The sequence below is a fragment of the Nerophis ophidion genome, linkage group LG04 (assembly GCF_033978795.1).
Source record: "Nerophis ophidion isolate RoL-2023_Sa linkage group LG04, RoL_Noph_v1.0, whole genome shotgun sequence".
Classification (NCBI taxonomy): domain Eukaryota; kingdom Metazoa; phylum Chordata; class Actinopteri; order Syngnathiformes; family Syngnathidae; genus Nerophis; species Nerophis ophidion.
This window is the reverse complement of record NC_084614.1, coordinates 74745611-74764491: the sequence shown is the minus strand read 5'-3', so window position 1 is coordinate 74764491 and position 18881 is coordinate 74745611. Positions and strand designations below refer to the sequence as shown.

Below are 18881 nucleotides of genomic sequence, written 5' to 3'. Positions count from 1 at the left end.
GTTATTCTGAAGATAACCAACAATAAATAAAATACTTCTTACCATTATTGCGACTTCTTGAACAGGTGCTGTAGAAACCGGATGGATGGATTAAAATGCATGAAAATGTTTTATATTTTGAACGTTATTTTTGACACTGTGATTACCAGAAGAATTATTCATTACTTATTGTGTTAAGCAATGTCAGCTTAGGTTTATCTGAGAGCCAGGTGCAGTCATCAAAAGAGCCACATCTGGCTCTAGAGCCATAGGTTCCCTACCCCTGGTTTAAAGGGGAACATTATCACAATTTCAAAAGGGTTAAAAACAATAAAAATCAGTTCCCAGTGGCTATTTGTATTTTTTTAAGTTTTTTTCAAAATTTTACCGGTCCCGGAATATCCCTAAATAAAGCTTTAAAGTGCCTTATTTTCGCTATCTTCGAAACCACTATCCATTTCCCTGCGACGTCATACAGGGCTGCCAATACAAACAACATGGTGGTTACCACAGCAAGATATAGCGACATTAGCTCGGATTCAGACTCGGATTTCAGCTGCTTAAGCGATTCAACATATTACGCATGTATTGAAACAGATGGTCAGAGCATGGAGGCAGATAGCGAAAACGAAATTGAAGAAGAAATTGAAGCTATTGACGCTATTCGGCCATAGCGTGGGTGTACCTAATGAAGTGGCCCATAGCATGGCTGCCTTATTAGCATCGCCGGTAAAATGTGCAGAACAAACGATGAGGACTTTCGCATCTTGTGACACTGGAGCAACTTAAATCCGTCGATTGGTAAGTGTTTGTTTCGCATTAAATGTGGGTATCTAGTTTCAAATGTACATACAGCTAGCGTAAATAGCATGTTAGCATCGATTAGCTGGCAGACATGCCGTGACCAAATATGTCTGATTAGCACATAAGTCAACAACATCAACAAAACTCACCTTTGTGATTTCGTTGACTTAATCGTTGCAAATGCATCTGCAGGTTATCCATACATCTCTGTGCCATGTCTGTCTTAGCATCGCCGGTCAAATGTGAAGACACTTTGGTACATTCAATGGGGGTCTGGCGGCAGATTTCTTGCCAGTGGTGCAACTTGAATCCCTCCCTGTTAGTGTTGTTACACCCTCCGACAACACACTGACGAGGCATGATGTCTCCAAGGTTCCAAAAAATTGTCGAAAAAACTGAAAATAACAGAGCTGAGACCCGGTGTTTGTAATGTGAAAATGAAAATGGCGGGTGTGTTACCTCGGTGACGTCACGTTCTGACGTCATCGCTAAAAGACCGATAAACAGAAAGGCGTTTAATTTGCCAAAATTCACCCATTTAGAGTTCGGAAATCAGCTAAAAAAATACATGGTCTTTCTTCTGCAACATCAAGGTATATATTGACGCTTGCATAGGTTTGATGATAATGTTCCCCTTTAAGGTAACCCTCTTAGGATAATTTTTTACACGGGTAAGTGCACCGTGTATTTCTTGAATCACCGGCTCTTAGCTTTGTATGGACTCATTGATCGTTTACATCCTTGAGTTTAGAGAGGAAGTGAAGTCAAAAAGACTGCGGCCCACACAGCAAGTGACATCAGAAAGAACTCGCCACGACCGGCTTCGTAACAACCGGAGCTAACCACTGGAAATATGGAGGCGAGTCATCCAGACATGCCCGTGTTTCTCATGCTCTTACATGTACAGATACTTGTGGAAATCACACATTAATGCCTTAAGAGGAGAAGACACGCGATTGCAGCTATTTCGGATACAACACTTCTCAGACGGCAAAAGAACTTTCCAATGTCCAAGGAGAGTCAACGAGAATGCGAGCTCCTGTGGATGTGATAAAAAAAGTAGCATGTTTGAGATGCGCGGATATGCAATTATATCATCCGCAACCGCATCACTAAAGTCGTCATCCACCCGCCCGAACCAACATTTTATCAAAGCCACACCCGCCCGCCACCCGCCCGTTGTTATATATCTAATATAGACGATGCAATTGCATTATTGAGGTTAGAAAGTGTAACTCCCTCCAAATAGCACAGACACAATGGCTTTCTTGAATTGATTTATTTGAAGGCTTCCTTTCCCTTCAAATTCACCGTGAAAACTGTAATAAATAAAGCACGTTACAAACGTAAAAATAATAACATGCACAGCATGTGGATCAAACATTTTACCAAGTAAAATACCAACAAATGACAAATACCTCGTTGGCCATACCCGGAAAAAGCTTCCTTACATCCGTCGTCAGACCAAACGAGACACTTCAAAATAAAAGTATGCCCACATACTGATTCAAAGAGTGCTGCTCGTTTTTCGTATGTAAGTAACAACATTTAACTATTTATAAATGGTTGATTTCTATAGGCTAGTAAGGTAAAGTGTTGTACCTGACAAGTTGGGGCTACCTTGCTTCTGCAGCCTTCATCAGAGGTGTCACATGATGTTAGCGTGACGTCGTCTGTGACGTGTAATATGGATTGTACCATCAAGAGTTGTCAGGTACAACACTTTACCTTACTAGCCTTTATAAATCAACCATTTATAAATACACGTCAGTAGGCTAAATGAACCTCTTCAACATAACATTTAACTATGTATAATGTAGCGGCTGGCTACGGGGTGTCAGCCAATGACTTTGGCTGGGGGGCGGGACTTCCGGGAGGGATAGGGAAGTGACGTTATCGACAGGAAGTGAGAGTTTGAGTTGTCCCGGGAAAAGCGTTAAGAGACATGAGAGCTGTTGTGTGGTTGTATTACATCTTGTGCAATAAAGACAAGACAAACGAAGAAGTTTTATGAGCCTACATTCCTGGGATTATTACAATATATATATTTCCGAATTGGTTCAACCGCCAACCGCCCGAATCTATTTAAAATATATTTTTTCGTCATGTCACCCGCCCGACCCGCGGTTTATCCGCGGACTCCGCGGTTGTGACCGCAAACCGCGCATCTATATAGCGTGTGCTTTGTATTACCTGGCCGTCGAGGGAAGAGTAACTATGGAAAACTGCCAATGCTTTTGGACTGGCAAAGCAGAGTTTATCAGTTATTGTCCGCCATGTATGTCGGGGACTCAACGTCTAGGTCCAGAGTATATAAAGTCACCAAAAACTACGCTTGGGATGGTTTCCTGCTGGCTCCGCTGTGAACGGGACTCTCGCTGCTGTGTCTTGGATCCTCTTTGGACTGGACTCTCGCGACTGTGTTGTATCCATTGTGGATTGAACTTTCACAGTATCATGTTAGACCCGCTCGACATCCATTGCTTTCCTCCTCTCTAAGGTTCTCATAGTCATCATTGTCACCGACGTCCCACTGGGTCATTATTGTCACCAATGTCCCACTGGGTGTGAGTTTTCCTTGCCCTTATGTGGGCCTACCGAGGATGTCGTGGTGGTTTGTGCAGCCCTTTGAGACACTAGTGATTTAGGGCTATATAAGTAAACATTGATTGATTGATTGATTGAAAAACGAAGAGGCAATGAAGGTGAAGGCAAAATAGTGAGGAGTGTCCTGACCAGATATCTAGATCCCTAGTTTGATTGATGTAAAATGTTCTTTATCACATTGTTTAAGTGTCTAATAAATATTTGATTAATTGATGAAGGCTCAGGTGTGATTCACTACAAAAGGGCCCCACAACGCACTGGATTCCAGTTAATGGAAATACCACAACACTGGATATTGTTCAGATAAGTTACATTTAAGAACTTGCACACAAAGGAACACTGGAGGTGACGATGACGTGCACATTTTCCGCGCATTAGGTCGCGTTTTGCCGGCTGACAGAGGGGGGAAGGAGTTCTTAATCGACCACTGTGTGTGTGTGGACAAGTATAACGTTAGGTGGGATTTACCCTGGATAACCTGAACCGTCTTAGTGTAGAAGGGGCCTGAGCATGTGCGGGTTTTGCTTGGTGGTGAGAAAGAATTTGCCATCTATCCGACGCGGGTGCTCGGGCCACAGAGCACCCACATGATGCCTATAACGTCGCCCCCAATGGAAACGGGTTTGACACCCCTGCATTAAGTTATTTTCTTGGGGGTTGCTCAACTACTACTCAACTCGCTCGGCTGTCAAGAGCCTGCTGACGTACTGCATAACAGTGTGGTACGCCAGCTGCACTGAAGCAGACAAGCAGGCGATTCAGAGGGTCATAAAGTCTGCACAAAAAATCATCGGCTGCCCCCTCCCCTCCCTGAAGGATTTACATAACTCCCGTTGCCACAAGAAAGCAAAAACCATCACCAAAGACAGCGCACACCCTGGCTACCACCTGCTACCATCGGGCGGGCACTACAGGTGCATCAGAGCCAGAACAAACAGGCTCAGACAGCTTTTTTTTCCAGAGCTGTCACCATGTTGAACTCTAACTTATAATAATAATAATTCACCCCATGTACAATATCCTGCCCTAATACCCTACTGTGCAATACTACTCTTCGAGTGCAATACGTTCGACACTGATTGTTATTTATTACTTCGGTACTCTTGTCTTGTTCTGTATATTGTACAGTATTTTGTAATTCTATAGTGTTTTGTACATTGTACAGGATTGCTTGTTATTTTTATTGGATAGTAGTTTGTTTATTTCACTTTTAAGTTTTTCCTTTGTAACCTCTTGTGTTATTTATTTTACCCCATATTTGTTCCCACAACCGCACCTTAAATTGGAGTCTTTAATCTCGTTATATGCAAATATAATGACAATAAAGTCTATTCTATTGTAACTAATCGATTTATGACACATTAAGGAAGCTATGTTTTGAAGTACATTTTCCAAAATATAGGTCACACATTTCTATCTATACTGTCTTAATGGATGATTCAAGACAAAAAAGGGACAAATTTTTTTTTAACTTCAAAAATTCGTAGCTTGATTAATATTTAGCCTATCACAACACTTCAAGTACCAATGGAAATCGTTTTCCTAGGTATTTCAATGATATTTGGCAGTGGTGTGGCATTAGGGCCAGCAAGGCCTTGTCTGCTGGCCTAACATTACCAGAAATCATGATCATAATTAAAGAAAAATGTAATGTTTAATTTACTTTCCCTAAGTATTCATATTCTCTTCATGTTATACTATGCTCCTTCCAGCGATGTTATTTTTAATTTATAGAGTTTTTATCCAATCAGAATTCAGCTAGCTTATGTTGCCATGCTGTACCAAATCTGCCTTGAGCCTTCAGAATTAACAATGCAGGCGTCCGTGCATGGTAAGTGAACGGGGACATACATTTGACAGACGGTTGCGATAGCCAATCGGATCACGCGTTGTTGTCAGTAAGGCCTTCTAGATGGCCTAAGGCAGGGGTGCCCACACTTTTTCTGCAGGCGAGCTACTTTTCAATTGACCAACTCGAGGGGATCTACCTCATTTATATATATCATTTATATTTATTTATTTATGAAAGAGACATTTTTGTAAACAAGTTAAATGTGTTTAATGATAATACAAGCATGTGTAACACATATAGATGTCTTTCTTTCACGAAGACAAGAATATAAGTTGGTGTATTACCTGATTCTGATGACTTGCATTGATTGGAATCAGACAGTAATGATGATAACACCCACATTTTCAAATGGAGGAGAAAAAAAGTTGTCCTTTCTGTACAATACCACATGAAAGTGGTTGGTTTTTGGCATCTAATTCATCCAGCTTCCATACACTTTACAAGAAAAACATTGGCGGCAAATTCCGTAGCTTGCTTGATTGACATTCACGGCACCCGAGGGTCTTGTGAGATGACGCTGGCTGCTGCCAGTTCATTATTATGAAAAAATGACAGAGAGGAAGGCGAGAAACACTTTTTATTTCAACAGACTTTCGCGCCGTCCCTTCCGTCAAAACTCTAAAGGCCGACTGCACATTTCCTATCTTCAAAATAAAAGCCCTGCTTCATGCTGCCTGCGCTAACAAAATAAGAGTCTCGGAAAGCTAGCGTGCACATCACTTGGCAGCTTTCTGAGGGATCGCTTGTGCACGCCAGTTTTCCGAGACTCTGTATTTAGTTAGCGCAGGCAGCATGAAGCAGGGCTTTTATTGTGAAGATAGGAAATGTGCAGTCGGCCTTTAGAGTTTTGACGGAAGGTATGGCGCGAGAGTCTGTTGAAATAAAAAGTGTTTCTCGCCTTCCTCTCGGTCATATTTTAATAATAATGATCTCGCAGCAGCCAGCGTCATCTCACAAGACCCTCCGGTACCGTGAATGTCATTTAAGTGACGTCTTGGTGAAGATTGATGATCACTAATTTTTAGGTCTATTTTTTTTAAAAGCCTGGCTCGAGATCGACTGACACACCCCCCGCGGTCGACTGGTAGCTCGCGATCGACGTAATGGGCACCCCTGGCCTAAGGCAAATATATAGTGATGTTATGACATAGGTAACCTAAGAAATCCATTACGCACCATGCCACAGTATATAGGTTGTTGAATGTAAATATGCCGGCAGCGGGAAGTTTTTGATGAGCACGCTCTGGAGTAAACTTTAAAGGGGAACATTATCACCAGACCTATGTAAGCGTCAATATATACCTTGAGGTTGCAGAAAAAAAGACTATATATTTTTTTAACCGATTTACGAACTCTAAATGGGTGAATTTTGGCGAATTAAACGCCTTTCTGTTTATCGCGCTGGAGGCGATGACGTCAGAATGTGACGTCGCCGAGGTAATACAGCCGCCATTTTCATTTTCAACCCATTGTAAACATTGGGTCTCAGCTCTGTTATTTTCCGTTTTTTCGACTTTTTTTTTGGAACCTTGGAGACATCATGCCTCGTCGGTGTGTTGTCGGAGGGTGTAACAACACTAACAGGGAGGGATTCAAGTTGCACCACTGGCCTGAAAATTCGAAAGTGTCTGCCGCCAGACCACCATTGAATGTGCCAAAGTGGCTCCACATTTGACCGGCGAGGACAGACATGGCACAGAGATGTATGGATAACCTGCAGATGCATTTGCAATGATAAAGTCAACGACATCACAGAGGTGAGTTTTGTTGATGTTGTTGACTTATGTGCTAATCAGACATATTTGGTCATGGCGTGACTGCCAGCTAATCAACGCTAACATGCTATTTACCGGCGGTGCTAAAGCAGACATAGCACAGAGATGTATGGATAACCTGTAGATGCATTTGCAACGATAGTCAACAAATCAGAAAGGTGACTTTTGTTGATGTTGACTGCCAGCTAATCGATGCTAACATGCTACGCTAATCGATTCTAACATGCTATTTACCGGCGGTGCTAAAGCAGACATGGCACAGAGATGTATGGATAACCAATCGACGGATTTAAGTTGCTCCAGTGTCAAAAGATGCGAAAGTCCTGATCGTTTGGTCCGCACATTTTACTGGCGATGCTAACGCAGCTATTCGGCCATGCTATGGCTATGAATAGCGTCAATAGCTATTCGCTCAATAGCTTCAGTTTCTTCTTCAATACTTTCATACTCCAACCATCTGTTTCAATACATGCGTAATCTGTTGAATCGCTGAAGTCGCTGAAATCCGAGTCGGAATCCGAGCTAATGTCGCTATATCTTGCTGTGGTATTCCCATTGTTTGTTTACATTGGAAGCACTGTGTGACGTCACAGGGAAATGGATAGTGGTTTCGAAGATAGCGAAAATAAGGCACTTTAAAACTTTATTTAGGGATATTCCGAGACCGGTAAAATTTAGAAAAAAAATTCAAAAAATACAACAAGCCACTGGGAACTGATTTTTATTGTTTTTAACCCTTTTGAAATTGTGATAATGTTCCCCTTTAAGAAGTCAGCCAACACGCCTCGTCTGCATCTTTTATGATTAGACAAGACAACACATATATTTGAAAAGCCATTTTCAAGAAGGATATTCAAAGATAAACTACATCTTGATGTCGGTCAACCCAGGAAGCTAGCTCAGCTGTCGATAAAATGTGAGTTCTTATATATATCTATATATATATATATATATAGATATATTTTTTTCACGTTTAATATGTTTTTGCTATTTTAATTTTGACAGTACAACATAAGATATGTTTTAATTGCTGAAGAGGGTTTACTGATTTTCAAATGCACCAGTAAAATACCCCTTTGGTACAATGCCCTGGAGTGCATAAATGTGTTCCTGTATAGCAGTGGTTCTCAAATGGGGGTACACGTACCCCTGGGGGTACTTGAAGGTATGCCATGGGGTACGTGAGATTTTTTTTTTAATATTTTAAAAATAGCAAAAATTCAAAAATCCGTTATAAATATATTTATTAAATAATACTTCAACAAAACATGAATGTAAGTTCATAAACTGTGAGAAAAGAAATGCAACAATGCAATATTATGTATTGACAGTTAGATTTTTTGTGGACATGTTCCGTAAATATTGTTAAAGATTTCTTTTTTTGTGAAGAAATGTTTAGAATTAAGTTCATGAATCCAGATGGATTTCTATTACAATCCCCAAAGAGGGCACTTTAAGTTGATTATTACTTCTATGTGTAGAAATTCTTATAATTGAATCACTTGTTTATTTTTCAACAAGTTTTTAGTTATTTTTACATCTTTTTTTCCAAATAGTTCAAGGAAGACCACAAAAAAATTTGCAATATTTTGCACTGTTTACAATTTAATAAATCAGAAACTGATGACCAAAAATGCTTTGCTCTGATTGGGGGTACTTGAATTAAAACATTTTTCACAGGGTGTACATCACTGAAAAAAGGTTGAGAACCACTGAGCTAGGTAACATAAGAACTCCATTACCCAGCATGCCACAGTAGCACCGTATAGGTTGTTGAATGTAAACATGCCGGCAGCGGGAAGTTTTTGATGAGCACGATCCGGAGTAAACTTTAAGAAGTCAGCCAACACGCCTCGTCTGCATCTTTTATGATTAGACAAGACACTAATATTTGCAAAGCCATTTTCAAAAAGGATATCATGTGAGACGATGTCGGCCAACCCCGGAAGCTAGCTCAGCTGTCCTGGCGATGAAATGTGAGTTAATATATTTTATTTCTTTATTTTTTTCACGTTTAATATGTTTTTGCCATTTCAATTTTGACAGTACCACATAAGATATGTTTTAATTGCTAATGAGGGTTTATTGATTTTCAAATGCGCCAGAACAATGTACAATGCCCAGTAGTGGGTAGAGCGGCCGTGCCAGAAACCTGAGGGTTGCAGGTTCGCTTCCCACCTATTGACATCCAAATCGCTGCCGTTGTGTCCTTGGGCAGGACACTTTAACCTTGCCCCCGGTGCCGCTCACACTGGTGAATGAATGATAGGTGGTGGTCGGAGGGGCCGTAGGCGCAGACTGGCAGCCACGCTTCCGTCAGTCTACCCCAGGGCAGCTGCGGCTACAGATGTAGCTTACCACCACCAGGTGTGAATGAATGATGGGTTCCAACTTCTCTGTGAGCGCTTTGAGTATTTAACAATAGAAAAACGCGATATAAATCTAATCCATTATTATTATTATTATTATTATTATAGTGCGTAAAAGTGTTCCTGTATCTTATTTCTCCAGCAATGGTCATGTGGGGACATCAATGATGGTATTTTGAGAGGTCATCATTGAAGTCGGACATCACTGAAGGCCTAGGTGGGAAACGCACGGCCCGCCACTGGTATTTAGAGAACTTTTGCATTTGATTTTTTTAGTCCAGTACCTACCAGGGGAGCGTTGCCCTCCCAGCCCCCCTGAAGCTGCGCCCCTGCCTACCAACTACAAACCCTGTTTCCTTATGAGTTGGGAAATTGTGTTGGATGTAAATATAAACGGGATACAATGATTTGCAAATCATTTTCAACCCATATTCAGTTGAATATGCTACAAAGACAACATATTTGATGTTCAAACTGATAAACATTTTTTTTTTTGCAAATAATCATTAACTTTAGAATTTGATGCCAGCAACACGTGACAAAGAAGTTGGGAAAGGTGGCAATAAATACTGATAAAGTTGAGGAATGCTCATCAAACACTTATTTGGAACATCCCACAGGTGTGCAGGATAATTGGGAAAAGGTGGGTGCCATGATTGGGTATAAAAACAACTTCCCAAAAAATGCTCAGTCTTTCACAAGAAAGGATGGGACGAGGTACACCCCTTTGTCCACAACTGTGTGAGCAAATAGTCAAAGAGTTTAAGAACAAAGTTTCTCAAAGTGCAATTGCAAAAAATTTAGGGATTTCAACATCTACGGTACATAATAATCAAAAGTTTCAGAGAATCTGGAGAAATCACTCCACGTAAGCGGGATGGCCGGAAACCAACATTGAATGACCGTGACTTTCGATACCTCAGATGGCACTGTATCAAAAACCGACATCAAACTCTAAAGGATATCCCCACATGGACTCAGGAACACTTCAGAAAACCTGTGTCACTAAATAAAGTTTGTCACTACATCTGTAAGTGCAAGTTAAAGCTCTACTATGCAAAGCGAAATCCATTTATCAACAACATCCAGATGCGCCGCCGGCTTCTCTGGGAGCTAGATTATCTGAGATGGACTGATGCAAGGTGGAAAAGTGTTCTGAGGTCTGACAAGTTCACATTTCAACATGTTTTTGAAAACATTCAAGATCGTGTCATCTGTACCGAAGGGGAAGCGAACCATCCAGACTGGTATCGACGCAAAGTTCAAAAGCAAACCTCTGTGATGGTATGGGGGTGCATTAGTGCCCAAGGCATGGGTAGCTTACACATCTGTGAAGGCACCATTAATGCTGAAAGGTACAAACAGGTTTTGGAACAAAATATGCTGCCATCTAAGTGCCGTCTTTATCATGGACGCCCCTGCTTATTTCAGCAAGACAATGCCAAGCCACATTGAGCACGTGTTACAACAGCATGGCTTCGTAACCAAAAAGAGAGCGGGAACTTTCCTGGCCCGCCTGCAGTCCAAACCTGTCTCCCATCGGAAATGTGTGGCGCATTATGAAGCGTAAAATACAACAGCGGAGACCCTGGACTGTTGAGCGACTGAAGCTCTACATAAAACAAGAATGGGAAATAATTCCACTTTCAAAGCTTCAACAATTAGTTTCCTCAGTTCCCAAACGTTTATTAAGTGTTGTTAAAAGAAAAGGTGATGTAACACAGTGGTGAACATGCCCTTTCCCAACTACTTTGTCACGTGTTGCAGCCATAAAATTCTGAGTTAATTATTTGCACAAAAAAAAATAAAGTTTATGAGTTAGTACATCAAATTTCTTGTCTTTGTAGTGCATTCAATTAAATATGGGTTGAAAAGGATTTGCAAATCATTGTATTCCGTTTTTATTTACATCTAACACAATTTCCCAACTCACATGGAAACGAGGTTTGTACACGCGTAAAAGAACTGTATCAATAGTTCTACCGAAACAAATACAATAATAGGATAGTCATTAATCTAATGCATGTTTTTAATATTTCCCAGTATGTCTCTGAGGGTTAATCTATTCAAAGATACAGCAACTGGTTGCATATTGGAGCTAATATGTAGCATGCTTTCTTTCTGCTTACTCACTTCCGCCCTCGTTGTAGCGAGAAAACGTCATTTACCTCTTCTCCTCCAGCTCTTTGCGGATCTGCACGTCTTCCTCGTCTTCTTCGAGCTCCTCCTCGTCTTCCTCCACAGCCCGGGAATAAACGGACAACACCTCGCCGAAAAACGTTGCCATTATCAGCGAGAAAGTGCGTAAAAGCCTCTACTGCGGGTTTGTTTGAAGCTATGGCGGAGACCGGATGTTTTTCCGTTTGTCTTCCGCATTCTGGATTAAACTTCAAAATAAAACAGAGGACAACGCCACGGTCGGATTTGGAAATATTGAGATAACGTAGCAACCGTTAGGAACGATTACAATATCTAGATACGGTTTTGAAAAAAATATTTTTACTTTTAAACACAAAAATACATCAAGCACAAATGATGTCATTTGAGCAACAAACCGGATCTACTTCTGGTGGTTTTCAGCATTCGAAATCTCTTCGAAAATAACGTTGAGATTTTCGTTTTGCGTCACAAAGTTGTACATATTCAAAATAAACCATTCGAAAATTTCTCCTTTTAATGCACAGATATATCAAGTCCAACTACTTTTTAAATAAGTATTGAAACGACGAATTGCAAGTACTTCCTTTTTTTCCTCGCAGGTAACTATCAAAATAAATAATAACAAATAAAAAATATATATTTATTTTAACAAAATAAATAAATAAATAAAATCTTTTTTTTTTTTTACATCCATCCATCCATCCATTTACTACCACGTGTCCTTCTCTGGGTCGGAAGGGTTGCCAGAGCCTATGTATATACATCCATACTGTATATATTTATATGTATACATGAATATGCATATGCATATTTTTATATGTTATATATATATGTATATGTATATACATATATAGTATATATAACAGTATTATACCCTATTCAAAAGTTGTATATATTATACACATTCCGTATTTCCTTGAATTGCCGCCGGGGCGCTAATTAATTTAAAACCTCTTCTTACTCCTGCGCTTACCAAAGGCATGCGGTAAAAGTAAGCATGCGCTAATTAATTTGAAATCTCTTCTCACTCCGGCGCTTACCAAAGGCATGCAGTAAAAATTTGAGTGTGATGTAAGCTTGGACCTTAAATCCTACTGAATAGCTCTTAATATTCTTCCCTTTATGCAATTTCAAATTAACGGTATTGAAATCAGCTCCTCCACTTTGAAAATGATGACAGGGGAAGTGTCACTTGTGACTCACGAGTTTGACCAGGTGGTAATACGAAGCATGCGCTAATTATTTTGCGAAGCGAATTTGACCCGGCAGTAATTCAAGGCAGGCGCATTGTAATTCAAGGAAATACGGTATATATATATATATATATATATATATATATATATATATATATATATATATGTATATATATATATATATATATATATATATATATGGGTTCTTTCGAGGATGTCGTAGTCGTAATGGTTTGTACAGTCCTTTGAGACATTTGTGATTTAGGGCTATATAAATAAACATTGATTGATTGATATATATATATATACACATATATATATATACACATATATATGTGTGTGTGTGTGTGTGTATGTACATATACAATCATATAGAAAAAAACATTTTAAAAAAATACATATATATATATATATATATATATATATATATATATATATATATATATATATATATATAAGGGACGGCGTGGCGCAGTGGTAGAGTGGCCGTGCGCAACCCGAGGGTCCCTGGTTCAAATCCCACCTAGTACCAACCTCGTCACGTCCGTTGTGTCCTGAGCAAGACACTTCACCCTTGCTCCTGATGGGTGCTGGTTGGCGCCTTGCATGGCAGCTCCCTCCATCAGTGTGTGAATGGGTGAATGTGGAAGTAGTGTCAAAGCGCTTTGAGTACCTTGAAGGTAGAAAAGCGCTATACAAGTAAATAAATAAATGGGTTGTACTTGTATAGCGCTTTTCTACCTTCAAGGTACTCAAAGCGCTTTGACACTACTTCCACATTTACCCATTCACACACACATTCACACACTGATGGAGGGAGCTGCCATGCAAGGCGCCAACCAGCACCCATCAGGAGCAAGGGTGAAGTGTCTTGCTCAGGACACAACGGACGTGACGAGATTGGTACTAGGTGGGAATTGAACCAGGGATGCTCGGGTCGCGCACGGCCACTCTCCCCACTGCGCCACGCCGCCCCTGTACAACCCTTTTATCATTTATATATAAATAAAATACACAAACACATATACAAGCACACTCAAAATTGCTGTCTCGCCCACCTGCCTCAAGATCGGGTCCTTGGAACTTGAGGGTTCTTTGATAGATCTTTGATGTTTGCAGTCATCCACATATCTTGAGGGTTACTTTGTATATGAATGTCATGATTTGGTACTCATATAACTTTCAGGAAGCTTCTTCACTATCATTATTGTAATATTCCTAGTAAGTATACTGTTTTAGACAAGGATATCCATAGTGGATATGTTCGGATGTATGCTTCTTGTTTGATGTTCAGAGTGAACTTGCCCTTCTGCCATTGCAAGATTTTATACAGAAGTAAAGCAACAATCGAGTTAAGACTAGAGCGCTACCCAGAATGTCGGAGTACATTTAGTAAAATGGTTGTGTCTCTGAGAAGCGCACATGCATGGAACACGCTCCCAGCTCATGCAAGAAACTGTCAACCACCCAACCCTCCAAAAAACACAAACAATAGCTGAGAGACCAAGCAGTCCTGTACCCGTGTGTAATGTGCACACTCAGCTGATCACCTTATGGTTTTGTATAACATTTATCCTAAGTTATCTTGTTATGTATGCGTGATGTCTTACTGTTTCCTGAATTAGGAATGTGTACCGTGAGTAGAACATCTGCATTAAAAAACACATTTGCCTGCCGAGCGGAAAACATTCTGACCCCCTGTGTGCCGACAAGTGCAGCATCACTTGCTGTCCAGCAGCCCCTGGAGGAGGAAGCCTTCACGCACGAGTACAGCCTGTCCAACGTGTTTCTGCCTGAGCTGCTCACTTCAATCGATGAATGATTTATGGCCGCCTCCCTCCCCCGAGCATCCTCATGACATGTGCTTACACGATGCACACATAAGAGCTGGAATATGACTAACAATTCATGTAGGTGTGCTATTCTGGGCACACGTGCCATGTCGTGGCTGTGATGCATAATTAATACACTAAGTTCCCGATCTACTAAAGGTTTGCCTGTATTAAAACTGATTGCACACCTAACTTGTATGCAGAGGATCGCGTCTCTTATGTCAGTAAAATAAAGAGCCATTTAACTACAAACTACGTTTCCATGAGTTGGGAAATTGTGTTAGATGTAAACATAAACGGAATACAACGATTTGCAAATCATTTCAACCCATATTCAGTTGAATATGCTACAAAAACAACATATTTGATGTTCAAACTGATAAACATTTTTTTTTTGGTGCAAATAATCATTAACTCTAGAATTTGATGCCAGCAACACCTGACAAATAAGTTGGGAAAGGTGGCAATAAATACAGATAAAGTTGAGGAATGCTCATCAAACACTTATTTGGAACATCCCACAGGTGTGCAGGATAATTGGGAAAAGGTGGGTGCCATGATTGGGTATAAAAACAGCTTCCCAAAAAATGCTCTGTCTTTCATAAGAAAGGATGGGGCGAGGTACACCCCTTTGTCCTAAACTGCGTGAGCAAGTAGTCAAACAGTTTAAGAACAACGTTTCTCAAAGTGCAATTGCAAGAAATTTAGGGATTTCAACATCTACGGTCCATAATATCATCAAAAGGTTCAGCAAATCTGCAGAAATCACTCCACGTAATGCATGGCCGGAAACCAACATTGAATGACGGTGACCTTTGATCCCTCAGATGGCACTGTATCAAAAACCGACATTAATCTCTAAAGGATATCACCACATGGGCTCAAGAACACTTTAGAAAACCACTGTCACTAAATACAGTTTGTCGCTACATCTGTAAGTGCAAGTTAAAGCTCTACTATGCAAAGCAAAAGCCATTTATCAACAACATCCAGAAACGCAGCCGGCTTCTCTGGGCCCGAGATCATCTAAGATGGACTGATGCAAAGTGTAAAAGTGTTCTGTGGCCTGACGAGTCCACATTTCAAATTTGTTTTTGTAAATATTGGACATCGTGTCATCCGGACCAAAGGGTTTTTTGATTGAGTGATTGATTGATTGAAACTTTTATTAGTAGATTGCACAGTTCAGTACATATTCCTTTCAATTGACCACTAAATGGTAACACCAGAAAACGTTTTTCAACTTGTTTAAGTCGGGGTCCACGTTAATCAATTCATGGTAAATTCATGGGGAAGCGAAACATTAGAATGTTATCGGCGCAAAGTTCAAAAGCCGGCATCTGTGATGGTATGGGGGTGCATTAGTGCCCAAGGCATGGGTAACTTAGACATCTGTGAAGACACCATTAATGCTGAAAGGTACATACAGGTTTTGGAAAAACATCTGCTGCCATCCAAGCACCGTCGTTTTCATGGACGCCCCTGCTTATTTCAGCAAGACAATGCCAAGCCACATTCAGCACTTGTTACAACAACGTGGCTTCGTAAAAAAAGAGTGCGGGTACTTTCCTGGCCCGCCTGCAGTCCAGACCTGTCTCCCATGGAAAATGTGTGGCGCATTATGAAGCATAAAATACAACAGCGAAGATCCCGGACTGTTGAACGAATGAAGCTCTACATAAAACAAGAATGGGAAAGAATTCCACTTTCAAAGTTTCAACAATTAGTTTCCTCAGTTCCCAAACATTTGTTGAGTGTTGTTAAAAGAAAAGGTGATGTAACACAGTGGTGAACATGCCCTTTCCCAACTACTTTGGCACATGTTGCAGCCATGAAATTCTGAGTTGATTATTATTTGCAAAAAAAAAGTTAATGAGTTTGAACATCAAATATCTTGTCTTTGTAGTGCATTAAATTGAATACGGGTTGAAAATGATTTGCAAATCATTATATTCTGTTTATTTTTACATCTAACACAATTTCCCAACTCATATGGAAAAGGAGTTTGTAATAGTACACGCTATATTTTTAGTATTCTCACTCTGTATAGCGCGTTGTTTGGATCTTAGTAGATCAGGCCCAGAGCAGTGTGAGGGCCAAACATAAAACAACCTACGTTTGGTCAATAAGCCGCTCCAGGGGACGCTGAGGCTAAGCAGAAAAGTGATGACATCAGCTCAGCCATAAAAATACTTCATTGTCACCAACGTGTCTTGTGTTGCAAAGACAAATTAGATTCAGGGAAAGGTTGGAGTAAACTGGAGAGTGTACTCTATTACCCGGGCTGCAATTATAATGTAAGGGGGAGGCCATAAAGTAACAGCAGAGGCTCCTTGTCACAAAACATGCAAGGAGGAAGCTGTTAAAATAATTGATAGCAGCACGGGGAGGAAAAGAGAGCGAGTGGTGCATCCTAGCAAAAAGCCGAGCCTCCGGGATCAAGATATCAAGAGACAAATATAAACAGCTGGTAAAAAAAAAAAAAACAACTGCTAGGACAGCCAGAGGACACAGAAAAAAGGCCCAGCGAGGACGTTCCATCTGTGTAATGATGCTGCAGCCAGATCTTTATAGAGCGGGGGTGTCGAACGTGCGGCCCGCGAACAGCTTTTATCCGGCCCGTGAGAGGCGTTTGCTAAGTATGAAAATTAACTACAAATTTTTAATAATAAAAAAAAAAAAAAATGCTGTTCTAAATGTGTCCACTGGATGTCGCAATAGCAATTCTTTGACTTCAGAGGGGGCGGAGCTATGTGCAAGATTAAGATAGGAGACTCAATGCTGCGTTTGGACACTACCTACTTACCCTGCTTATTAGTGACTAATGATGTGCGAAACCACTGTTTTTTCCCCCCCGATCCGATACCAAGTAAAATTCAGGCTGGTATCGACAATACCGATCCGATACGGGTGTGCGAACATTTTAAAAGTTGTGTATTTTTAAATAATAACGTATGTATCTTAAAACAACAGTTAAAATGTAAGAACAAGTGTGCAAAATATCAGAATGGGAAAAAGTTGAAATTGTTAAACTGATGATTAATAATAATATATTATTTTTTTTAGGCATCCCTCGATCCGTCAATCTTCATTTTTTTTTTTAATAAAATAATTTTAAAATGACTTGACTTTCAAGTATTCCGTGTTTCTAAAATATTAGAAGAGCTCAAATTAAAAATTCTATATATTTTAAACAACGTTAGTTAAATGGTAAAATAAAACTAACTTATGAATATTTGACACATTAGGTTATGCGGTATAGCTCGGTTGGTAGAGTGGCCGTGCCAGCAACTTGAGAGTTGCAGGTTCGAGTCCCGCTTCCGCCATTCTAGTCACTGCCGTTGTGTCCTTGAGCAAGACACTTTACCCACCTGCTCCCAGTGCCACCCACACTGGTTTAAATGTAACTTAGATATTGGGTTTCACTATGTAAAGCGCTTTGAGTCACTAGAGAAAAGCGCTATATAAATATAATTCACTTCACACTACACAATCATATTATTAATAAAAACAACAGTTAAAATGTAAGAAAAAAAGTGCAAAAAAAAAATCAGAATGTAATGGGAAAAAATTGAAATAGTTAAACTGATGATTAATAATAATAATAATAATATATATATATATATATATATATATATATATATATATATATATATATAGCCATCCATCCATCAATCATTTTTTATTGTTTTAAATTAAAAAAAAAATGACTTGACTTTTAAGTATGCGGTGTTTGGTCATTTAACATATTGTAGAAGTGCTCAAATTAAAAATAAAATATAGTTAAAACATAAAGTTTGGTGAGTTAATTAAATGATACAATAAAACTAACTAATTACTTAGAAAAATTATAACAACCACAATAAACACGAACGTTAATATTTTTGTATAGGGAGAATATTTGACACATTAGGTTATGCGGTTACACAATCATATTATTAATAAAAACAAGTTAAAATGTAAGAAAAAAAGTGCAAAAAAAATCAGAATGTAATGGGAAAAAATTGAAATAGTTAAACTGATGATTAATAATAATATATATATATATACATATACATATATATATATATATATATATATATTTGGCATCCATCCATCAATCATTTTTTATTGTTTTAAATAAAAAAAAAATTACTTGACTTTTAAGTATGCGGTCATTGGTCATTTAACATATTGTAGAAGTGCTCAAATTAAAAATAAAATATAGTTAAAACATAAAGTTTGGTGAGTTAATTAAATGATACAATAAAACTAACTAATTACTTAGAAAAATTATAACAACCACAATAAACACGAACATTAATATTTTT

At 39.4% G+C, this 18881-nt stretch overlaps 1 protein-coding gene across 1 annotated transcript in view; it reads right to left on the bottom strand.

The window, feature by feature from the left end:
• The window catches only part of psmg1 (proteasome (prosome, macropain) assembly chaperone 1), a 28642-nt gene extending 16885 nt beyond the window's left edge, over positions 1 to 11757 (bottom strand). Inside the window, exon 1 of the mRNA XM_061899033.1 lies at positions 11555 to 11757. Within this exon, the coding sequence (XP_061755017.1) occupies positions 11555 to 11673 (119 nt within the window). The 5' untranslated portion in view covers positions 11674 to 11757. The remainder of the gene's footprint in view (positions 1 to 11554) is intronic.
• Between the last annotated feature and the right edge of the window lie 7124 nt (positions 11758 to 18881).